The following is a 25,713-nucleotide window of genomic DNA, read 5'->3' on the forward strand; positions in this document are numbered from 1 at the left end:
AAGTAGTAACAGACAGAACAAAGTAAGTCACAAGCAAAATAAAATAAAATGCGCAAATCTATGCCTAATCAAACTAAATACAGATAATCTCACCCTCAGAGATGCTTCAGTAAGTTTTTCTCAGACTGGACACCTTCCAGGCCTGGGCACAATTCTTTCCCCTGGTACAGCTTTTGTTCCAGCTTAGGTGTTATCTAGGGGCTTCTCCATGATGGCTCCTCTCCTCCCTCTCTTCTCTTCCACCCCTTTATATATCTTTTGCATAAGGCGGGAACCCTTTGTCTCTCTGGGTTTCCACCCCCCCTCACTGGAAAAGCACCAGGTTAAAGATGGATTCCAGTTCAGGTGACATGATCACATGTCACTGCAAGACTTCATTACTCACTTGCCAGCACACACATATACAGGGAGACTCACAGGTAAACAGCCATCTGCAGACAATGGGAGTCATTAAGATTCCAAACCATCATTAATGGCCCACACTTTACATAATCACAATAGGCCCTCAGAGTTACATTTTATATTTCTAGTTTTAGATACAAGAGTGGTACATTTATACAAATCAGATGAACATACTCAGTAGATTATGCACTTTGTAATGATACCTTACAAGAGACCTTTTGCACGAAGCATATCCCAGTTGCATTATAGTCACTTATCAAATTTTTATAAAACTATCCCAGTTACATTATATTCACTTATTATCATGTTTTTATAAAACCATATAGACTGCACAACGTCACAGGTATATCACAGTCTGTGGCAATACTTGCTTCCTCATACTTCCCTAAGATAGAGGGACAATCTCAGTTGAGGAACCAACTCAATTTGGCTTCAAAGCAATTCAGTTTTCAAGCCCATTGGTCTTTGGTCTGTCTTGCTGAAACGGTCAAGAAAACAATACATTATATGTAACACTTATTACATAGCATTCCTCATCTGAGGATCTGAAAGCAGTTTACAAAGGAAGGTAAGTATAATTATCTCCATTTTATAGATTGGGAAAATTGACGCACAAAGTTAAGTGGCTTGCCAAAGGCCACATAAGTAACTGTCAAACAGAATAGAATCCAAGTCTCCTGACTCCCAGTTAAGTGCCCTATCCACTTGACCACAGAGCCTTTCAGGGGTGGCAAGTCTGTTTAGCTTAGGTATTTAAAAGATGCTTATCCCCTAGATATCTAAGCACCAAACAATATTATGGAAAAGCGTAAGAGTGCAAAGCAACTTTTTTCCCCCTCACGCTCCCCTTTTCCCCATAATTACAGGGGTATGCAAATTTTATATAGGAAAATTCCTTCAGTGGGCATTGTTCCTTGGAAAATATGTAGTCAGATTAACTTGTAGTGGTTGTCTGTCTATCATAGTGTGGACTGACAAACTCATTTTAAGTAGCTTACGTAGTAGTGGTGGTCAGATAGTAATTACTTGTGGGTGCTACCAGCTTCAACTGTATTCTAATCAGTAACCTAAATGTTCTGTTGTTACTAATCTTCTGAGCCATCTAGTCTTACAGATAATTTTGAATGGGGTCTTGAATAAGTTTACACCCCCTGAGTACCTTCTTTCTGGATGATGGTGTTTTTTTCCAGTACTATTAAAATGTAACTCCATGTTCACTTTTGTAGCCAATTATTCTTTATAGCTGTTAATGCAATCTCTTGGAGGCAGAAAAACTTCCTTCTCCATTATGTTGGCCAAGCAAGAACAAGTCCCACTTAAAATCGGCAATAAGTTACCCTTGCCTTCACCTTTCTTTGGGACATGTGTTTTTATTTAAACACTCTCATTGAAGTCACATTTCACACATTAAAAGCAATAAAAAATAAAGAAAACTAAATAAAGAACAAAAATCAGTTTATCTAAGCATAATGATTTTAAACACTTTTTAATAACTCATTGCACACTTTTTGCTTTATCATATTTCACTTCAACTACTTCTTTATTAAACTTTTGACTTTTTGAAGTTTTTTAATGTTAAAGTTGCAGTTAACATTTACATTTCCTGACTTAAGCTTCTCTGTGCAACCATAAACTCTTAACTATGTTCTCTTGCCTATATGTATTATAACTCTTTATATAATTCCATACTATTTCTCTAATAGATATTATACAGGGTTGTTGGGTTTTTTTTTACAATTTATATTCAAACATGTAGCATCTTGTAATATTTTATATATGCCTGGCAGTCTCTGGAAGTATATACCTGAAGATTTCTGCCTTATTCACTGAGCAGCATAAAAGAGCATATTACAAGACTACAAAAAAAATTGATTATATATTGTATTAAAATAGCATGAACAACTAAAGGTTTATAACATAAGAGAGATCATAAAAATGAAAACTGGATTGAGAGAGAGAGTAATTGTTATGCAGACTGTTTAAAAGTACTTACATACACCAGTTTAACTCAAATGCCTGATAAGACAAAGGCTTTTGTCTACATCCTGTCTCTTTAACTTCGGGATGAGAGTGTGCCCTTTCCACGCGTCTGGGTCTTCCAAGGAAAGCATCCAGCAAAACTATATAGAGAAGGTTTGGCATTGTTGATATTTCTAAGATGATAAAAAAGCAGAAAAACTTTTTGGGGCAGTCACAATGCAGCACTTTCAGGCCATCTTTACATGTAATAAAGAAAAGGGGATTTGTGCCCTTGTTTTCTTCAAGTTGCCAATAAAGAAAAAAGGAAGACATCACAAGAATGCCCCATTCCTTGCACCTTACTTTGTTGGTAGGATGGAGTTCCTTTCCTGGGGAGCCTTCGAAGCTGCATGGGTTTTACTTTATAAGATGCATTCTGAGTGAAGCAGGGGTCCATTGTGTTTCCGCACACCTCTGCTTGTCTTGTTCCACCACCTCAAACTTTTTACAACACAAGTTAACCACTATGGTCTTCCTTAGCGGTGCACACCTTATGAGCTTGGTTTAAAAGCTTACTCTGTGTATACAGTGTAATTTGTTTCCTAATGAGCCAAAATTCCATCAAAACCAAAAACATCTTTTACAAGAACATTCAAAGGCATCTCTCATTGAGGATTATTTCCATGCCATATTTCATGATTCTACCCACAGTGACTTTGATGTTAGTTAACTTTTTCTTTAAAATAAAATATTTTTACAATAGGAAAACCTTTTTTTTGAATTTATTTATTTCCCCCCCCCCCCCCCCCGGATTCTCCTCATCCCCAAAATGGCTGAATTTGTGACAATGACCAGGCATGGGAGAACATAGGGGTGACATTTGTAGAAGTTTAAGAGCACGTGAAAACAAGGTTGGAATGGAAACAGTATAGGAAACTACTGTAGCTGTCACTAGTATGACAAATGCAGGCAAATGTTCGGTTTTATGCACAACGTGGGTAAAATCAATGGTGAAGATTCTACCGCAGAACTAAAAACTAGTTGGCCTGTTTTTAAGAGGTGCTGAGCAACCACAACAGTGGGAGCTGCAAGTGTTTGGCACTTCTAACATCCCTCTCCGCCCTCAGCTGTAATGCTTGTAAGAGAAACATACATGCCTACCCCATCATTGGTTTGATAATCTGAAGTAGTTTTGTGTAAATATAGTCAATTTACTGTTAGTTACTCTTTGTGAAGTTTTAAGAGTATTTCATCACATGCCCCATTACAAGAAGTGATGGAGGAGGAAAGATTGTAACACTTGGAACAATTTACCTAGGGATGTAATGGATTCTCTATTACATGCAATATTTAAATCCGGACTGTATATCTTTCTAAAAGGAGATACTATAGTTCTAACAAAAGTTATGGACTGGGTGTAGAATTTGTTGAATGAGGTTTTGGCCTCTGTTATGCAGGATGACAGATTAGATCGGGGTCGGCAACCTTTCAGAAGTGGTGTGCCGAGTCTTCATTTATTCACTCTAATTTAAGGTTTTGCGTGCCAGTAATACATTTTAACGTTTTTAGAAGGTCTCTTTCTATAAGTCTATAATATATAATTAAACTATTGTATGTAAAGTAAATAAACATTTTAAAAACCTTAAGAAGCTTCATTTAAAATTAAATTAAAATGCAGAGCCACTTGGACCGGTGGCCAGGACCGGGCAATGTGAGTGCCACTGAAAATCAGCTTGTGTGCTGCCTTTGGCACCCGTGCCATAGGTTGCCTACCCCGGCTTAGATGATCCTAATGGTCCCTTCTGACCTTAAAATCTATGACTAACATTCTAAAAATAAAGAGCCATTAAAGTTTGTATGTATGTTTGTGTGTTTTCAATTCACAACCTTATTAGTATCACCATCCTTCCTCTTCCATTGTTTTCTTCCCCAACTTGTTTGTTTGATACCAATTTTTGTCATGTTAGACCTGTACACAGCAGACTATTTTTACTTGGTTTTGTAAGGCATTCATTTGGGAGCTTAAAAAATGATGACTCTTGTACATTATTCTCATATTCAGGCATATGTTGTGCATTATAAAGAGGGTATAAGAAAGGTGGTATCAGAACCAACTTGTGTGGTTTGTCTAGGCCTGCAAGAAGTACAGTTCTTCATGGTAACTCAAACCAACATATAAACTATTGTTAACATTTTGATTGAAAATTATATTTAATGAGAATTTGTAACGTTATTATTTTGTATAAAACTGAGAAAAATGTTTCTTTTGAAACAGTTTACCATATTGAGTTCACTTTTGCTAATTTAAATACATTTCAGTTTTTCTGATACTGTAAGAGCACACAGTCTGTTGCACAGAAGTTTTTACAATATCACCCACTTGGCAGACTATTTGAAATTGTTTGCAGAGTTGTAGCCGTGTTGGTCCCAGGATATTAGAGAGACAAGGTGGGTAAGGTAATATCTTTTATAAGACCAACTTCTATTGGTGAGAGAGACAGGCTTTCGAGCTTACATAGAGCTCTTCTGTGTCCCACTTCTCTTCAAGCAAAGCTGATACCAGACATCTGCATTTAGCTAGGCAATTGAAGCAGATGATATTCATAAAAAAAATCTGTTTTATGATTAAATTCTGTAGTGTCCTTAAATAAAATTAAAGGTGGGAGAAATGATGGGGAACAAACTTCAGTGCATTGATGTGATGGAGAGCTAAATGACTTGACACAGGGTATCACAGTGAGTAGGAATAGAGCAGGAAACAGGATCAAGGAGTCCAGATTCCTACTCTCCATTCTTTGTCCATTAAATCACATTCTTTTTGATGTGTAGATCTTTGATAATCCTTCAGCTGTGCTAATATGATGTGTTTCAAATAGTAGCATAGTAAAGCAACCTGTTAGGACTGTGATCAGGATAAACTACTGTCAAGAGGAAAATAATTTATGTATATTTTCCTCTCTCTTGTCTTCTAAGTGAGATTAAATTCAAGCAAGTTTCAGGATTTAAACATTTGGGCCATAGTTTAAAATAACTCAAGCATGCAGTTAATTTTTGTAGCAGGCTAAGTTTGCAGTTAACTGATGGCTGTACACTCCCTGCTTGAAAAAAATCAGCAGTGTTTATCATTGTCAATAATTGTAAAACAAGTTTACTCCCGAGGTTTGATAAACGCGATTTCAATCCCTCCCAACTTTGGGATCTTTAGACTTGAGAGGCAACTAAAACATTGTTTACTAATTAAATGTTGCCAGGCCAAAATAGTTTTTAATTTAGAATGGTTAAAGACTGCATGAATGATAAGTTGCATATGATGAATTTAGTAAATATGGAGGAAATGATATATGTATGCCCTGCAAATTGCAAACTTTTCACCGTTAACAGCATGTGTAACTTGAATGTTCTTTTGTTACAGGGTGGCTGACTTGGTTGTTGAGAATTTCAGCACTGTCGGAACCACAAGTAATGGTGAATGTTTTCACTCTTGCTTGAGAGTGAGTTCTGAAACTACCAACGAGCCTTTCTTGAAATTTTTGTGGCTGAATCCTTGGTGGAGGTTACATAGATACATGTTTTCATGAAGAGAAGTGAGAAGCCGGAAGGATATAGACAAATGAGGCCTAAGACTTTTCCTGCTAGTAACTACACTGGCAGCAGCCGGCAAATGTTACAAGAAATACGAGAGAGCCTTAGGAATTTGCCTAAGCCCTCAGATGCTGCTAAGGCTGAGCACAATATGGGTAAAATGTCAGCTGAAGATCCCAGACAAGGCCGAAATCCCCCCAAATTTGTAACATACCATAAAGCTTTGCAAGAAATTCGAAACTCCCTGCTGCCTTTTGCAAACGAAACCAGCTCCTCAGCCAGGGGAGCATCTGAAATCAATCGACAAATGCTACAAGACTTACAGGCTGCTGGGTTTGATGAGGTAAGCATTTTTGTTGAATATTAATCATGCGCACACATTTTAGTTGTATGTTACCCTTTTTGTATTTAAAGAGTGTAAGTAGCATGATAGTCAAAATGTTTCCCTGAAATACAAATTAATTTTTAACTGACCTGGCCAAAAAGAAGAAGAGAGGGTGGGGGGCATTGGTAATGTTAAAATAACCCATGTGTTTTCCCCTACATCCAGTGTAATCTATTCTTTCTATAAGATTAGTAGTAGTTTGATTAGTCATTTACATCCCTGTGTGTGGAAATGAGTGGACTCCTCAAAGTCTGGAATTTTTCTCAGAGTAATTTAATGGAATTTTGGATTATGTGGTTTAAAATGTGTTGTGAGAACAACACAGTTCAGAATAGTAAGGCAAGGATACCAAATGTAAGTGACTCGACAATATTTAAATACTTTTATTCTTTTTATCTGAGAATTTCAGAAGCCCTGATTTATGAATAACTTAAACTTGTTCAGAGAAATGGTTCATTATCTGAGCTGAATATTAACAGAAAACTGCATTTGTCTTATTCATCTGAACACTTCAATCTTAGCTATATTCAAATGATGTACATTACCCTAAATCAGATACAAAAGAATGTATCATGATAGTACAATAATTATACTGCAAGGGGAACAGTGCAGAATGCCTTCAACAATGTAGTGTCTTCTAGGAAAAAATGTAGACATTATATAGCAGAGTCCCATAATAATGTCTTTGAAAGTTGGGATTATGTTGGTCAGTATAAAGACATGGATGAGGTGATTGATAGGCATCTGTCTGAAATTCTGTCATCTACTTCAATACCAGCTGAACTTGTTTTCACTTTAGTATGGGAAAGTGTGTAATGTCATTTATTGACAAACTATCTGGTTTCCATGAATTAAGAATTAATACATTTAGAGACCTTTGTGTGTGTTTATTTGCAGTGTATGTATTGGCAAGTGTAAGTAGCACTTACATGCACTTGTAAACCTGAGCACAAAAGTACACATGCAAAATGAGCACAGACCTCAGGCCCAACAGTTTCAAAAAATTTTAATAGCAGGCCAAGGATAGCTTACAAGCAAACAAGGTAGAATGGTTCATTCATAATTGCACTAGTCAAAATGATCATATCAAAAGTTGTAATTGCAGGTTAATATTAAAGAATCAACGTATTTTGCACTAATTTCCTTTAAAGGTTAGGCAGAGTGTTTTGGTGTGTCATATTTGTTAGTTGTACACCAACATAGTGTTGTTAGCAAAGACTTCAAGAAGGAGTGGTTAAGAGATCACCATATTGTTGCCCATACAGAAAGATTATGAAAAGAGCTCTTCAGTGACATACAAATGCATTCAGCTCATCAGTGCATATAAATGATACTTCAGCTCAGTACATTTACTTTAGTTGCTGAAAGAACTCATTGACAACAGGGGTTTTCATAATATCTGTTCTCCATTGCTTTCTTTTCTCCATTTTGTTTAATGATAGACAATTGTGTCTAGTTTTCAAATATCCAATTAAAAAAAAATTCCTACATCCTTATTGTTGTTAAATGTTGTTGCATATCATACAAATCAGTATCTAAACTGTTGGCATTTACAAAGAATTTCACTGTGCTACTGTACCTGGCTTAAGAAATGGTGACACTGCATCAGGTAAAATCTGCTTAAATTATAGATTTTGTGATGTTGTGTGATTTCATCTGGTGGGGCACAGAGATATTAGATATGTCAGTGTTTTCAAAAAGAAGCCTTTTTTTAAAGGAATCTTGTAATCTCAAAAAGTACTTAATTTATTCAAAAATATCAGATGTTTTAATTGTCAATGAGCCTGAATTCTAAACTTTTAAAAGCATAAGGATTTTTTGATTGGTTACAAGAAAGATCAAAATCAGTTTTAGCTATAGAAAAACTACTATTGCTCCACAGTGAACTATACCTTGGCAGAGCGGGGAGTAGTCATCTGGTCCTATAGGCATCTATTACTTGAGCTACAGGAAAATTTCTTAATTGTCACCCATTGAAGGACCCTTATATATATATATATATTTTTTTTTTCCAGAAGCTACAACCAGTCTGTAGAAGGCAACATGTTCAAGGTTTTTTAAAGGAGTCTAGGGGAGTTAGGCACACAAATCCTACTGAAATTCAGTGGGTATTGAGTGCCTAAGTCTTTATCCTTTTTAAAAATCCCACCCAAGTGTCTGATGCTACTGTCACTGAGGTCAGTAGAAAAAAACATCCCTTTTGTATCAGTAAGAGAATAGGGCTCAAATCTGTTCACAACAGAAATAATTAAGAACATAATGGCCATACTTGATCAGACCAATGGTCCATCTAGGCCAATATCCTGTCTTCTGACTGTGGCCAATGCCAGGTTCTTCAGAGGGAATGAGCAGAACGGACAGTTATCGAGTGATCCATCCCCTGTGGTCCACTCCCAGCTTCTGGCAGTCCAGAAGTTAGACACTCAGAGCATGGGGTTGCATCCCTCACCATCTTGGCTAATAGCCATTGATGGATCTATCCTCCATTAACTTACTTATTTTGAACCCTGTTACAGTTTTGGCGTACACAACATCCCCTGGCAATGAGTTCTACAGGCTGACTGCTGTGTATAAAGAAGTACTTCCTTTTGTTTGTTTTAAACCTGTTGATATTAATTTCATTGGGTGACCCTGGTTTCTCCACACCATTCATGATTTTATAGGCCTCTATCATATCCCCCCCCTTAGTCGTCTCTTTTCCAAGCTGAAAAGTCTCATTCTTTTTAATCTCTCCTCATATGAAAATTGTGTACGTTTATTAATTTATGTTGCCCTTCTCTGTACCTTTTCTAATTCTAATATAGTTTTTTTAAGATGGGGCAACCAGAAATCCATGCAAGTATTCAAGGTTTTGGCATACCATGGATTTATATAGTGGCATTACATTTTCTGTCTTATTGTCTATCCCTTTCCTAATGATTCCTAACGTTCTGTTAGCTTTTTTGACTGCAGCTGCACATTGAGCAGATGTTTTCAGAGAACTATCCATAATGACTCCAAGATCTCTTTCTTGAGTGGTAACAGCTAATTTAGATTCCATCATTTTGTATGTATAGTTGGGATTGTATTTTCCAATATGCATTACTTCACATTTATCAATTCCGAATATCATCTGCCATTTTGTTGCCTAGTCACCCAGTTTTGTGAGATCCCTTTGTAACTCTTCGCAGTCTGCTTTGGACTTAACTATCTTGAGTAATTTTTTATACTCTGCAAACTTTGCCACCTCGCTGTTTACCCCTGTTTCCATATAATTTATGAATATGTTGAACAGCACTGGGCCCAGTACAGGTCCCTGGGAGCCACCACTAACTCTTTCCATTCTGAAAACTGACCATTTATCTCTACCCTTTGTTTCCTGTCTTTTATTCAGTTACGAGCCACGAGAGGATCTTCTCTCTTATCCCATGACCGTTTACTTTGCTTAAGAGCCTTTGGTGAGGCACCTCGTCAAAGGCTTTTAATGTTACTTGATGTCAGCCTATTTCTTCCAATATAGTCAGTGCATTAGTGTATAAGGAGATTCAGAGTTAATGCTGAAGTAACAGTAAAAAGCCAAAATTCAGAATTGCAAATCAGAGTACTTTTTGTAACCTGTAATGTATTATCTCCTTTGCTTTCATAATAAATCAGTTGATTTTCAGCCATACAGTTTTTAGCTATTTTGAAAGTTTCAGTGGGGGCTAAAAATAGAGCCTCATATTGGAAGCTGGTTGCAACCTTAATTGTGTAGAGGTTACTGTCTTTCAGTAATATATAGGCACATAAACAAATTGTAACAACAGTAATTCTGAGATTCAAACAGCACAGTAGATACACTAAAGTGAGACTCTAACATGTTAACTTTCTCTTGGCATCTTCGCAGTGTGAGATTTAACTGCAGTTTTTCTGACTCAGGGAGATGCTTTGAGATTTTACAAATCTGCCAGTGAGATTTAGCCATGCATTTTCTATTAAAATTAATGGAAGATGTGTGGCAAAATCCCCCTGCAGTGCTTTGAAAATTTCAACTGTTGGTGCTTTTGACTCTTTCTTCTGTTCATTTTAAAAATGAAATAAAATATTTTAAACTTAATTTTCCCTTTAGGATATGGTTGTACGAGCTCTTAGGCAAACTAACAGCCGTAGTATAGAAGCAGCAATTGAATTCATAAGTAAAATGAGCTACCAAGATCCTCGTCGAGAGCAGATGGCTGCAGCAGCAGCCAGACCTGTTAATACAGGCATGAAACCACCAGGTATGTGTATCCAATATGTATTTTTCTTATAGGAAGAAATCATAAATTAGCCAAACATTTCAATTAATGCACTCTCAACTGGGGAATGGAGGGGAAGTGAAGCATAAACTTTAACAATTAAATAGGAGGTTGAAATACCATTTTTCTTGAAAATGGTGAAATTTGTTAGTATAATTTATAAAGTAATCCACTTAAATGACAGTACTTGACGTTAGTTTATAACAAGCTTTTAGGTTATGTTTTCAGCATCATACATAAGTAATCACGTTCAGACCTCTGATTGTAGTGTTCGTTTCCTGTGTTGAATACTTTTCATTCATTTCTTAAATTTGGGAGTCATGTCACTTAATTTCTGTGCAATTATAGTAAAATTGTTAATTTATGTACAAGAAAATAACATAGAAATACCACTAGCAAAATAAAACAGGTCTTTCATTTTCAGTCCACTATCTTTCAACCTGTTAAATTGAGTTAACTAGAATTTGTACAAAGCTTTTGGTGGGATACTGGAATTTAGCCATGACTTTCATTCTTACTTGCACAATTTATCACAATTTACCCATTTTTCATTTATGGAAAAAATGTTGATTTGCAGCAGTGACAGTAAAAAATGAAAACTTTCAAAATTAAACACAAAATTGCCCTGTTCATATGACATAATGTTTCTGTCTTGTAATTACTTTCTGGTACCTCCAATAAAAGATTGCTATGTAATTCTTAAAGGAGTTAAATTTTAAGAATTCAACGGAGAGATGATCATTGTAAATTTTGAACGTATGCAGTCTTATCTTACACTTACAAACGTATAGTATCTTTCAGACTGATTTAAAACACAACCTTTTGATGAACAGAACTTTGCATACAAGGAACATAAAACACTTAGATTAAACTGTTAAGTGCATGATCTTTTTAATTTAGTATACCCGTTTACAGGTGTACAAGTCCTAGCAATCTTTCAGCTGACTAACTCAAAGGTTATGAACCCCTCAAGTACATCATTGAGTTGTCACTTTATAAGATTGATTTGCTGTAATGTTTATATCATCAATGTTATGTAAAATGTAGGTCAATACATTTTTCTTTGCTCAGCTTTTCCATGCTAGAAATAGTTCTATAGCTTCCTTTCTGATTAGTCTCAAATCAGTCATGTGACTTACTGTGGCTTACATTAAAATGTATTATCTACTTCATAGCAGTAAGGTAACTGTCAAAAAAGGAAAAGTAACTGAATTAGAATAGTAGTAAAATATTGCAACCTGCAAGTAGAGCTTTTTTTTTTTTTTTTTTTAACAAATATAAAATGCTGTGCTTTTTTTTTTCTTTTGTAAAAGCAGGTAGTGTGCAGCAATCAGTTAACCGCAAACAGAGCTGGAAAGGTTCTAAAGAGTCCTTGGTACCTCAGAGACATGGCCCTCCACTGGGAGATAGTGTAGCTTATCGTTCAGAAAGTCCAAGTTCTCAGTCAGATGTAGGAAGGCCCTTATCTGGTTCTGGATTAGCAGCATTTGCTCAGGCTCATCCTGGCAATGGACAAAGAGTGAATCCACCACCTCCACCACAAGTAAGGAGTGTTACTCCCCCCCCTCCACCTCCAAGAGGGCAGACTCCTCCACCAAGAGGAACAACTCCTCCACCTCCTTCCTGGGAACCAAATGCTCAAACAAAACGTTATTCTGGAAGCATGGAATATATGATCTCTCGCATTTCTCCAGTACCACCAGGAGCATGGCAGGATGGCTATCCGCCCCCACCAATGAATCCGTCACCCATAAGTTCTTCTACGCAGGGACAAAGAGGCATTAATTCTGTTCCACTTGGCAGGCAACCAATAATCATGCAGAGTTCTGCCAATAGCAAGTTTAGTTTTCCATCAGGAAGGGCTGGAATGCAAAATGGCAATTGTCAGACTGATTTCATGGTTCATCAGAATGTTGTATCTGGGAACTCGGTCAATCGTCAGCCACCCCCTCCGTACCCAATATCCCCAACTAACAGGCAAAGTCCTACAGCATTGCAGATGCAAGCAGGAGGATCTGTTCCTCCTTCAGCATACACCAATGGAAATATTCCTCAGTCCATGATGGTGCCAAATAGAAACAGCCACAACATGGAACTTTACAATATAAATCTACCTGGAATACCAATGTCCTGGTCACAGCCTTCATCTGCTCCACCCCAATCACCACCTGGCAGTGGACATGAAATTCCTACATGGCAACCCAACATTCCAGTAAGATCAAATTCTTTCAATAACCCTCATGGAAATAGACAGAGTCACTCTAGCAGTTCTCAGCCTTCAGCCACCACAGTAACAGCTATAACCCCAGCTCCTATTCAGCAGCCAGTAAAAAGTATGCGAGTATTAAAGCCAGAGCTGCAGACTGCCTTAGCACCAACTCATCCTTCTTGGATGCCACAGCCAATGCAAGCTGTCCAACCAGTCCCCTTCTCTGAGAGTCCATCTACCAACATGGCAGTTATGTCACCTGTTGCAGAAGCTCCAAATTACCAAGGTCCTCCACCACCTTACCCAAAACACTTGCTACACCAGAATCCATCTGTCAGTCCATATGAGACAGGAACCAAACCTAGCAAAGAAGATCATCCCAGTTTACCTAAGGAAGAAGAGAGTGAAAAGAGTAATGAATGTGTTGATGGGACAGATAAAGAAAAAAAACAAATAACAACCTCACCTGTTCCTGTTAGGAAAAATAAGAGAGATGAAGAGCGAAGGGAGTCTCGCATTCAAAGCTATTCTCCTCAGGCCTTTAAATTCTTCATGGAGCAACATGTGGAAAACATACTGAAGTCTCATCAGCAACGATTGCATCGTAAGAAACAACTAGAGAATGAAATGATGCGGGTAAAACCTTTATTTTCTTTAATATTTGAATGGAACTACTTTAGCTTTTGGTATACATTTTTAAAAACTGCATATCTAGACAGGTTTCTTGATTATACTGCAATTTTGTGGGCAGCTGTAGTATCTTTTGGTATTGAAGTTCATTTTTAGTTTGACCACATGTTTAAGAAGCAGCCAGCCTTTCAGTATTTGTTTAGGTAATCCCATTCCTCCCTTTAGTAAATTTATTGAAGCTTGCATTGGGCTTAGCTGCATGGCTCACAGGTTTTTATTATTGATGATATTAATGCTGATTTGGGGGAAACTATTTGTTAAAATTGTCACAGTTAAGTATTATTAAAGATTTTTGTAGATGCAATTTAGGAAGAAATGGTAATAGGACTGGCTAAAATCTCCATATAGAGCCCCAAAGAATGATTACTCCCTTCACTTTCACCAGTTTGACACCATTGTGTGATGGTATATGTCCAGGAAATTTCATTCTAAAAATGTTGTTCTAAATAGTCTAGTCAGCTTTCGCTAAATGTACTGAGGGTTTGATCCTCTATTCCATAGTCCTTTCATACTGTGCAAAATTCCTATTAATAGCTGTGAGAGTTCTGGGTACACAAGGAATGCAGGGTTGGGCCACCATAGTACACCTCTATCCCGATATAACGCGACCCGATATAACACGAATTCGGATATAACTCGGTAAAGCAATGCTCCGGGGGGTGGAGGCTGTGCACTCTGCTGGATCAAAGCAAGTTCGATATAATGCGGTTTCACCTATAACGCGGTAAGATTTTTTGGCTCCCGAGGGCAGCGTTATATTGGGTAAAGGTGTATATTAACTGAACCTTGGGTAGGGAATTTAAAACTCATTTTAATCTCCACTTTAAAACACTGCAGCAAGCAACAAAAATGCCACAGTTCTGTAAAGCCTATACTCTTTTATCTAGCACTGGCCCAAGAGTACATGTTCTATTAATTGAAGTTTTTTTTGTTTTTTTTTTAAAGACTGCTTTTTATTTAAAAACTGGCTTTAGATGATGTATCTGATTCCCAATTTGTGTTTTTACAGTTGCATTTTATACTAAAACTTTTTTGTCTTCCTTGTTGCTATGTAAAGACCCACACAACAGGGGAAACAGTGAAACTGACTTTATAGAAAACATTGAGAAACACCCACATTAAAACAAGAAAATACAGATGAAATATTATCTATGATTTTTATAATAATCTTAGGTTTTACTTGTAATCTTACTTTTTCTGGGAATAATAGTAGGTAACAGAATTTTATACAAAAGTTTTTTTTTTAATTGATACCTTTAACTGAAAATTATTTTTTTTTGCTTGACTGAGACGACATTTCAAAATCCATACTCTCCTGCTCTTAAAAAAAAAAAATCTTGCTTTAAACTGTACTCTTATATAAGTGTCTACTTAATCACAACATAATTAAATGTTAGCAAATAAGATTTATTCCTGGAAGTCTCTCTAGATGTTTATTCTTAGTCTTCTTTTTCCTTTTCACTTTCACTAACAGCTGATTTAAACTCTTAAGGTGTTGGAAGCTTTGCTGACTTCTATAGTCTCCATTACTGTGTGGGCAAGTAAGACTTTGGAGCAACAGTATTATATTAAGAATAGCATGAACCCTTTCCAAAGGACTCTGCATGTATACCTGCATCAAAACTAAAGCATGAAGTTGATGTATTTTTTTATATTACGTTTGGGTACTTAAGTGCAAGATCATAACTAATTTTGATTTGCAACCCTCACTTTCATTTCTTATTTGGAGCATTTTATTGAGTGTGCTCTGCAATGGTGTAAGCACAGTTACTTATGTTGACACATATCCCTCTTAATGGTAATGATTTTTTCCCCCTGCATGCTTAACATAGTCAATTAAAATCAAAATTTTATTATCTTTCTTACACTAAATATATTTTATGGTAATTGTGCTCAATTCACATAAAATGTGTTTAATTCAAAAGGAGGGTCTTTTTTGGGGGTTGGATGGTGAAAAATGGGGTGTCGTGGGAGAAGCTGCTCCCTTTAGTACGCAATGGGAGAGAAATCTGACAGGAATAGGCCAACTCACCTTACATCTTGAGTAGGAAGAGAAGAAGTGAAACTTGATGGCCATTTGTCTCCCCTAGCATTTTTTCGTCTTTATTTGCAGGAGAGTTAAGAGGATTAAACCAGGAGTGGATTTCCTCATTTCTCTCCTTCTGCAGGAAGTTGAGGGAAAAGGGCCACCAAAATGTTTCAGCCAGTGTATATTCCCTGGTGGGAGGGCAGGTGACTAAAGGAAGGTGCTTAGTGGACAGAACTGGGTTTTTTAGGTGTGGAGCAGCTGTCTCACAGGTGGAGTAGTAATGTATTTTGGAGGTATGCACTTCTATTATCTTATTCTGTCTAACGGCGCTAAAAGTGGTGCGGGGCACCTCCCAGAACACACACAACATTTCTGCCCTGAAGAGTGTGAAAACAAAATTAGTTATGATGTAGGGAGTAACAAGACCATAGGGAAGGAAAATAGAGGTGATGTCAATGAGATCACATGGCTATTCAGCAAGGGCTAGTGCAAGGCATGGAGTAAAGAGAATGGAGTATTTTGTGTGGGAGTATGGAGTGTATGTATGTGTACATATATAATTTAAAAATAATAGATTTCTAGGTTAATTTCTTGTAGCCATCAGAGAAGTGGGTCCTAAAAGCAATATTAATAAGGAGAAGGAGGGGACTTTGCAGATCAGCTCAGAAAGGGTGTTTGAGGTACAGTGTGGGTGGCGTGGAGGAAAGTGTGTAGGTCTTTTGGGGGGAAAGAAGATAAATAAGGTATTGATGCTGAGATTTTTGATGGAGCAAAGGGGTTGGCAAGCAACATGAAGAGATAAGGCTAGTGGAGAGCAGAGGCTTGGAGGTTCTTGGAGATAAGGACAAAACACTTAAATTTGATGCCATGGAGGAGGGAGAGCTAGTACACTGAGGTTAGAGGGGATGGAATGGTCTGACTGATGGGCAAAGAATATGATCTTGGCAATGTTTTGATGGAGCCAAAGGAGAGCATCATGGGTGTTCAAAGGCCACAGAGGAGGAGGCTGCAGTAGTCAAGCCTGGAGATGGTGAGGACTGCACCAGATTTTTTTGTTATATGGACAGACACAAGGTCAAATTTTCAAATCTCTGCTTGAGACCCACTGTTGCTGTGATGCCTGTAAGAAATCTGCTATGGTCTGGTGTATGCCAGTTGGCTAGTTGATTTTCTTTTTAAAACAAAAAGTGCCTTCAGGGATCATTAAGTAGCTACCTATGTAACCATGATTTCTGTTGTTCTTGTTCTCCCTCATTTTTGTTTGCCTATTTTGTCTCAAATTGGACTGTAAGGTAGTCAGAGTAGGGACTGTCTCTTACCATGTGCTCATACGGTGCTTAGAATATTGGTTCCCTAATACAGATTGCAGTTTCTAGATGCCACTACAGTACAAATATTAACTTTAATATTTTGAGATGTTATGGAGGTAGAAATGGCAAGATTTGGGTACCACCTGAATGAATAGGTAATGAAAAAGGGAGGAGTGGAAGACCTCTAGATTATGGGCATGAATGCTGGTGCTGTTTTCTCAAGTAACATTATGGAGGGTGTTGCAAAGAGATTGGGAGGTAAGCTTAGAAATTCAGTTTAAACTGATTGAGCTATCCAGAAGAAAATGTCAGAGAATCTGAAATCCAGAACTGAATTTGCAAGTCATTGCTATAAAGATTATTGAAGTCATGGAATTGCAGATAAAATCACCAAAAGAGAGAAGGAAGAGCTCTTGAGAAAAGAAGGGAGGTATGGAGAAGTGGAGGACTAATAATCCTTGTATAGTGCTTTTTATCAGCATCATTCCCATTACAGATGGTGAGGCTGAGGCAGAGAGAGAGAGTGACTTGCTCAGTCACCCAGCAGGCCAGTAGCTGAGCCCAGAATAGAGCCCAAGTCTCCCTAGTCCCTGTCAAGTGACCCATCCACTAGATCACATTGCTTAAGCGAGTTGGGAATCAGAAAAGGCAATAAAATAATGAATTATGTAACCAAATATGACCCAAACAAGTGTGTTGGCAAAAAAAAAGGTCTTGTGTCCTATTTTGCTGTTCTGAATTTAAAGATGGCCTAAATGGTTTAAAAACAATTATTGTGCATGTGTTCTGCCTGAGAAATATCAGAAGTATCAAATTTGGTTTTTCATGTCTTTATATGGGATCTCTTTAGGGTTCCAGAGGCTGTTTATTGTGAAGTCTAATACCTTACTTAAAAAGATGGCATAGAATCTTCAACAAAGATACCCTTTATCAAAATATTAATTAGTCATTTGCGTTAGACAGTAATTAACTAAAACAAGAATATTAAACACCCTGACTGAAAATCTTCTCTCCTCTCAATTGCTCACCTTTTACTATCTTGGCTTCTGTTATTTGATAGTTTCATTAGTTCTCCAGCCACTATAGTGTCTTCCACGGTAGACAAGACTTGTCTTTTTAATGTAAAAACACAAGCAGAACCACTTTTCATTTTGCCTTTATATTTCATAAGAAGCAAAATAGGACAGAAGCCTTGGAAGGACACCTTTAATTAAGAGCCAAATGGAAATAGTTATGCAAAAACAATTAAGTATGCAAAGAATCAGTCATCAAACAGTGGATAACTAATTGGAAAATCTACAGAGCAATACATTCCGTTAATTGTGTCAGGAATCAAGCAAGTAATGACTCCATTAATGCAGCGAATTAAGTAAAAGTTAGGTATGCAGAGAATCGTGGACAAATCTGTACAGTTGTTAATATGTAAGGGACGTATTCCCATGTGGGAACATCTCTGTGAAGGATAGTGGGTTACCAATGGCCTCCCTCCTGCCCTACAATCCTGTTTCTTCTACAGAGGACATGAAAGACAACCACCATCAGCTTGTCTTTCTCCCATCCTAGTCCGTTCCCAAAAATGGCTCCCTTAATCAAGAGCATGGTGGTGCATGGCACCTTGTGCAAATTGTTGTTATAACTGTCCCTTAGATTGCACATTTGGGGGGGGGGGGGGTTGTTTCAACCTTAAGTGTTTTTATAGAGACCTAATGTGTGTTAGGGAAAAAACTTGAAGTATTACTCCTCATTTTACATGTAAGTTTTTACTTTACTTTGCCTGAACCTTCTAAATGTATGATGATCACTACAAAGAGAAGTGTTTTTCACTTGTGAAATTTAACTTTGTTACATAGGTTGGGTTGTCCCAAGATGCCCAGGATCAAATGAGAAAAATGCTGTGCCAGAAGGAATCTAACTACATTCGTCTCAAAAGGGCTAAAATGGACAAATCAATGTTTGTAAAAATTAAGACTCTTGGCATTGGGGCATTTGGAGAGGTCTGCCTAGCAAGGAAAGTGGACACTAATGCTTTATATGCAACAAAAACTCTGCGGAAGAAAGATGTGCTGCTTCGGAACCAAGTTGCTCATGTTAAAGCTGAGCGGGATATCCTTGCAGAGGCTGACAATGAGTGGGTGGTTCGCCTGTACTATTCATTCCAAGATAAGGACAATTTGTACTTTGTAATGGATTACATTCCAGGAGGTGATATGATGAGCCTATTAATTAGAATGGGTGTCTTCCCAGAAAATCTGGCACGGTTCTATATAGCAGAGCTGACCTGCGCAGTTGAAAGTGTTCACAAGATGGGCTTCATTCACAGAGACATTAAACCTGATAACATTTTGATTGATCGTGATGGTCATATTAAACTGACTGACTTCGGGCTTTGTACAGGTTTTCGATGGACGCATGATTCCAAATACTATCAGAGTGGTAAGAAACTATTTTTGTTATCTAATTCATGAATAATAATCTGAGAAGAAAGATGAACATGACATAAAAAAAGTTAGAATTTAATACCCATAAGGGAAATGGAATAAGCTAAACCAATATAGCAGCGTGCACACTTGAAGTAGTACTGATATAACTATTTTGGTAAAAAAAAAAATCTAACTGAAATAGTTATATCAGTGCAAAAATTCTGTGTAGACCAGGCCTAAGTCACTTTTGAAAATGGGACGTAGGAGCCTAAGTCATGTGGATGCTTTTGACAATTTTACCCAAGATCTACAATTCTTCATCCCTTTTCTGCAGTTATGTGGAAATTCACTAATTAAGTTTCTTTTAAAAAAAGATTTAAGTTTATTTAATGCCTTCAGGGTAGTTGCGGGAAGCTTATAGCAAAGATAATTTTGCGTTTTGTTCTTCAAGTGGCAGTATCTGGATTCCTTCCTCGTTTTACGGTTATTTTTTTTTATAGGTAACCTGCAAAGAATTAAATGAAAATTGGGCTTGTACCTTTTTTCTTCAATAGATTATTTTCAAAACCCACTTTTTTGGCTTGTGTTTACACTAGAAATTCAGTTCCTCTTTAGCCTGGTATATTTTACGGGAATTGGAGAAGTAGCAAGAGGCATGACATTACATAAGGCAAGAGAGTGAAAGTTGAACAATTGTGATAGGTAAGATTTTTAATCAGACTGTTTAAAACTTTCTATTTTTTAAACACATATTTAACTACAGTGATTGATATTTTGGAGATGGCCCTCCTTCACTGCAAGTGAGAGAAATAACCGTATACATCCTATACTTCCAACAAGTTCTGCAGCAAAACTAGGGAAGATCAGAATTGACATTTCCTATTACTTGTTATGCAAAAAATCAATTTTTAACAAACAGAAAATAACTCAACTTTCAGGCATTCTTTTACGTCATAAGCAACAAACGCACACAAGCTCAATATTCTAAGTTCTTTACAAGTTCACTTTTAATGATTTTTATTTTAAAGTACTTTGATTCATTAGCGTAGAGAGTGTTCTTCATAAAAAGGAATGTTAAAGAATTTGGAGAGAAACTGGTCTTAGTTGAGAACCCCAACTAAGGGGTTAAAAATCCACAATATTTCATTTTTATATTGTAGGTGACCATTCACGTCAAGACAGCATGGATTTCAGTAATGAATGGGGTGATCCAGCAAACTGCAGATGTGGAGACAGGCTTAAGCCACTTGAGCGTAGGGCAGCGCGTCAGCATCAACGTTGTTTGGCACATTCACTTGTTGGCACACCTAATTACATTGCACCAGAAGTACTCTTACGAACAGGTAAAGCTTTTTAATTTGATCCCTTTGCAAAATGACTGATGTCTAAAGGCTTTGGCCCTTTCTGAAGACCAGCACTTGTACAGATTAATTAATAATGGAGTCAGTAACAGATAAGTTAAATGAATTCTTTGCATCAGTCTTCACTGCAGAGGATGTGAGGGAGATTCTCATACCTGAGTCATTCTTTTTAGGTGACAAATCTGAGGAACTGTCCCAGATTGAGGCGTCCAATAAGAGGATTGATAGATTAAACAGTAATAAATCAACAGCATATATTCACCCAAGAGTCCTGAAGAAACTCAAATATGAAATTGCAGAACAACTAATAAGTTACATTTCACTATCACTTATATCAGCCTCTGTACCAGATGATTGGAGGATAGCTAATGTAAGGCCAATTTTTAAAAAAGGCTCCAGAGACGATTCTGGCAATTATAGGCCAGTAAGCCTAACTTCAGTACCAGGCAAATTGGTTGAAACTGTAGTAAAAAACAGAATTATCAGACATATAGGTGAACACAATATGTTGGGGGGAGGGGGAGAGTCAAAAGTGATTGAGGCATGTAAAGTGAAATCATGCCGCAATCTATTAGAATATTTGGAGGGTGTCCATAAGTATGTGGACCAGGGTGATCCAGCGGATATAGTGTACTTGGACTTTCGGAACGCATTAGACAAGGTCCCTCACCATAAGCTCTTAAGCAAAGTAAGCAGTCTTGGGCCTGGTCCACACTAACCCCCCACTTCGAACTAAGGTACGCCAATTCAGCTACGTTAATAACGTAGCTGAATTCGAAGTACTTTAGTTCGAACTTACCGCGGGTCCAGACGCGGCAGGCAGGCTCCCCCGTCGATGCCGCGTACTCCTCTCGCCGAGCTGGAGTACCGGCGTTGACGGCGAGCACTTCCGGGATCGATTTATCGCGTCTAGACAAGACGCGATAAATCTATCCCAGAAGTTCGATTGCTTACAGCCGGACCAGGAAGTAAGTGTAGACCTGCCCTTGGAATGAGAGGGAAGATCTTCTCACAAATTAGTAACTAGTTAAAAGATAGGAAACAAAGGGTTGGAATAAATGGTCAGTTTTCACAAAGAGGAGAGGCAAATAGTAGGGTCCCCCAACAATCTGTACTGGGATCTGTGCTGTTCAACATATTCATAAATGAACTGGAAAAAGGGTTAAACAGTGAAGTGGCAAAGTTTGCAGAGGATTCAGAATTGCTCAACATAGTTAAATCCAAAGCTGACTGTGAAGAGTTACAAAAGGATCTCCCAAAACTGGGTGACTGGTCAACAAAACGGCAGATGGAATTCAGTGTTGATAAATGCAAATAATGCATACTGGAAAACACAATCCCAACTATACATACAAAATGATGGGATCTAAATTAGCTGTTACCACTCAAGGAAGAGAGCTTGGAGTCCTCAGGGATAGTTCTCTGAAAACATCTGCTCATTGGCAGTCCAAAAATATTAACAGAATGGTAGGACTCATTAGGAAAGGAATAGATAATAAGACAGAGAATATCATAAGACCTCTATATAATAAAAATATATATTAGAATTGGAAAAAGTACAGAGAAGGGCAACAAAAATTATTAGGAGGGTATGGTACAGCTTCCATATGAGGAGAGATTAAAAAGACTGCTTATCTTAGAAAAGAGATGACTAAGTGGGATATGATAAAGGTCTATACAATCACGAATGGTGTGGAGAAAGTGAAGAAGGAAGTGGTATTACCCCCTTCACATAACACTGGAACAAGGGGTCACCCCAAAAAATTGATAGGCAGCAGGTTTACTTCTTTATGTTTGTTTTAGTACTTCACACAATACAGTCACCCTATGGAACTTGTTGCCATGGGATGTTGTGAAGGCCAAAAGTGTAACTTGGTTCAAAAAAGAATTAGATAAGTTAATGGAGGATGGGTCCAGCAATGGCTATTAGCCAAGATAGTCAGACACGCAACTCCATGCTATGGGTTTTCCTAAGCCTGTGTCTGCCAGAAGCTGGGTCTGGGTGACAGTGGATGGATCTTTTGATAATTGTCCTGTTCATTCCCTCTGAAGTATCTGGGCTAAATGGACCATTGGTCTGACCCAGTATAGACGTTCTTAAGCTTTTCTGGGTCAAAAATAATATTAAATTATTATTATTAATCTGGAAGATAATGCAATAAATACTTACTTGTAACTTGATATGTTGGTTGTCCATTTAAATGTAAATCTAAGTAACCAAAGCACTGGTTTCATTTTTATAAGTTTGCTTTTGTTTCAGGATATACACAACTGTGCGATTGGTGGAGTGTTGGAGTAATTCTCTTTGAAATGTTGGTGGGGCAGCCTCCCTTCCTGGCACAAACACCATTGGAAACACAAATGAAGGTAATTAAGAAAATCAGATGTTAAAATTATGTAATAGTAATGTGCAAATGTAGTAGTTTGTATAATCCTACAAGCATTACCATGCTGAAAAAGCAGTCAGAATTTGTGTAAAACTTTCTAATTATATAAAGTGAGAGGAGAGTTTTAAGTGAAAAAGCACTATGCACAACTAGGTGATAAACTAACCCTATTTCTAAGCCAAAGGATATCTTTCACAGAGGCTGAATATTGTAAGATCTGATTTGTTTAGTTTCACGCAATAATCCAAGCTTGTTATTTGTTCATGCTTTGTCAAGAGCTTACCATTTTTGCTCTCTTACACTATGCCCTTCTCAATACCATACTTCTCTCAAACAGTGCCATGATTCGTGAGTCAGAGTGTTGGCCCAGCATCCTTTTTGTCAGACAAGCAATGTAACAGTGTAAAGGGGCATTCACTTGAGCGCCTCCTAATGGCTGGATGCAGTAGCGCAATCCTTTTCTCACCCTTGGCACCCCTTACAGGCTGCCAGCCGACCTTGATGGGTCTTCAGTGGCTTCACCCTTCAGCCAAGTCACAAAGTTCAAATGAATCCTTTCATGGGTATGTAAGAGTCCAGTAACTAAATAGTCTATTTGCCCTTTCTTGGGTCTTCAGCCCCAGCTCTGGACTCTTTAAATTTGGCACTTTGTTCAGGTTCCCAAATAAGCCTTGTCCCCTTTTTGGGGTTTACACCACTTCACCTGGGGCTAGAAGGGGAACCCGGGCCCGCTGTAACATACTAGGGCACGATCCACACTAGTAGGGGGCTGTCAGCCCTGTCCTGCAACCTTGGGTGCCTTACAATTCCTTGCTGTAGTAACTCCCACCTGGGCTGCTCAGAGCCTGCCTTCCAGCATGTATTCCACACTGAGTGTCTGTGTAACTGGAGCCTCCCAGCTACACCCTGGCTCCTACCAGCCTTGGTTATAGTGCAGGGTGACCCAACACACCCCCAGTCCTGAATCTTCCCCCAGAAATGTGTGTCCTGTACTGCTCAGCCTTCTCCTGGACAGTACAAATATATTAAGTCCATTAGATCATTAAGGAAATAATATAACCGCTTATTACTTAAAATAGTTACCCAGACACTTTAACTGAAACACGCTGGATTAGATAAAACACTAAAACCAGCTTATTAACTACAAAGAGATTTTAAGGGAGTATAAGTAATGAGGCATAAATGTCAAAATGGTCATAAGAAGAATAAAGATAAAACTGTGATTGGAATCTACTTAAGAAACTATCTAAGGGCTTGTCTACACTGGCACTTTACAGTGCTGCAACTTTCTCGCTCAGGGGTGTGAAACAATACCCCCCTGAGCGCAGCAAGTTTCAGCTCTGTAAAGCGCTAGTGTAGACAGTGCACCAGCGCTGGGAGCTACACCCTTCGTGGAGGTGGGTTTTTTAGAGCGCTGCGAGAGCTCTCTCAGCGCTCTGCCGTGACTACACAAGCCATGTTAAAGTGCTGCTGTGGCAGTGCTTTAACATTGCCAGTGTAGACTAGCCCTTAGTTGCAAAGCAAACTTTCTCATCACATATTTCCAGCAAGGTTACTGACCAAACTCTTCAGGTCAGGACCCCTCCCTCAGAGTCCAGTGACTGTTTCCTTTTGTCTTCTCAGTTTTGCGGAGGAGGTGAAGGGCAGGGAGAGAAAGAAGGGTCCCTTGGTGTGTTTGTCCCTCCTTTTTATAGTTTCAGCCCCCCTCTTAAAAAAACATTTGCAGCTGAGAACCAGGAGACAAAGAGTCTATGTGGAAGGATGTTCCCTGCTGGGTTTTTTTTCCCCCACCTGTTTGAACTTCCTTTGTTTTCCCTTCCTGCTTGATGACACTATTTACTGCTTAAATGCAAACAAAGGCAAGCACACGTTCCTTCCTTTGTTTAGGACAGACCTAACTTGTGCCTGGGCAGGGCTGTGAGATTTGGAACATGTGTTAATAACATCATAAGGGGAATCTTATAACTTAACATAGTGTTACCACACACATTTTATCAAGACGATACTGACCAGCAAATTGAGTTTTCAAATGATACCTTACAAGGCATAGCTTGTACAAAGATTATTACAATAGTGCATAGAGTATGAATACGCGTATATTCAGTCACACCCGCCCACTACTCTGGGTTCCAGCCCAGGGACCCTATAAACAGCAGCCACATATGGCTTGATTCAATTCATTGCTGCTTCTTCCCCGCACCTTTTCCTACTTGCCCCCTTTAGCTTCACCTTTATCTCAGAGTTGTGGTTCTTAGGTCCTCTCTCTCCCTGTAAATCCCACTACGCAAAATTGCAGCCAGAAAACAATCTGGCTATCCCTCAAGTTCCTTTGCCCAGAGAGGAGCACCTTCTTTTCCAGGTCCCAACAACTGAACTGCTGTCTGTTTGTCTTTGTGTTTTTGTTTTTTGGCACAGCAGTCTCATACAAGGCTATGACAGCCACTTTCTTCTTTCCTTTTTAGGCCAAGTTTTTTCTTAATATCCTTTGACTCAGTCTAGTAACCTTAAGGAAATGCAGCAAGGCTTTTGTATGTGTGCATTATTCCATTTCCCTGATGTTCCCCTTTAGGGAACAAATCTTTGATTCCAAGTTGTCTCAATTTTTCATAAAGAAACTTTCTTTCCATAGAATATTGCACACAGTGCCATAGAACATGGTCAACAGTTTCTTTGGTTTTGCACACACTACACAGTCTGTCTTTAAGTCTTTGTAATAAGTTTAC

The 25,713-nt window shown here is 38.1% G+C and overlaps 1 protein-coding gene across 2 annotated transcripts in view; it reads left to right on the plus strand.

Moving 5' to 3' along the window:
• Positions 1-25,713, plus strand: part of LATS1 (large tumor suppressor kinase 1) — a 38,537-nt gene that overhangs the window by 3,629 nt on the left and 9,195 nt on the right. Inside the window, exons 2-7 of one of the 2 annotated variants that reach the window (XM_024200258.3) lie at positions 5,774-6,286; positions 10,416-10,566; positions 11,898-13,429; positions 18,673-19,255; positions 20,403-20,585; positions 22,864-22,970. In XM_024200258.3, the coding sequence (XP_024056026.2) occupies positions 5,936-6,286; positions 10,416-10,566; positions 11,898-13,429; positions 18,673-19,255; positions 20,403-20,585; positions 22,864-22,970 (2,907 nt within the window). In that variant the 5' untranslated portion in view covers positions 5,774-5,935. The remainder of the gene's footprint in view (positions 1-5,773; positions 6,287-10,415; positions 10,567-11,897; positions 13,430-18,672; positions 19,256-20,402; positions 20,586-22,863; positions 22,971-25,713) is intronic. The other variant, XM_024200267.3, reaches the window with a different exon arrangement.

Source organism: Terrapene carolina, unplaced genomic scaffold (genome assembly GCF_002925995.2).
Source record: "Terrapene carolina triunguis isolate 2854851 unplaced genomic scaffold, T_m_triunguis-2.0 Scaffold85, whole genome shotgun sequence".
NCBI classification, from domain to species: Eukaryota; Metazoa; Chordata; order Testudines; family Emydidae; genus Terrapene; species Terrapene triunguis.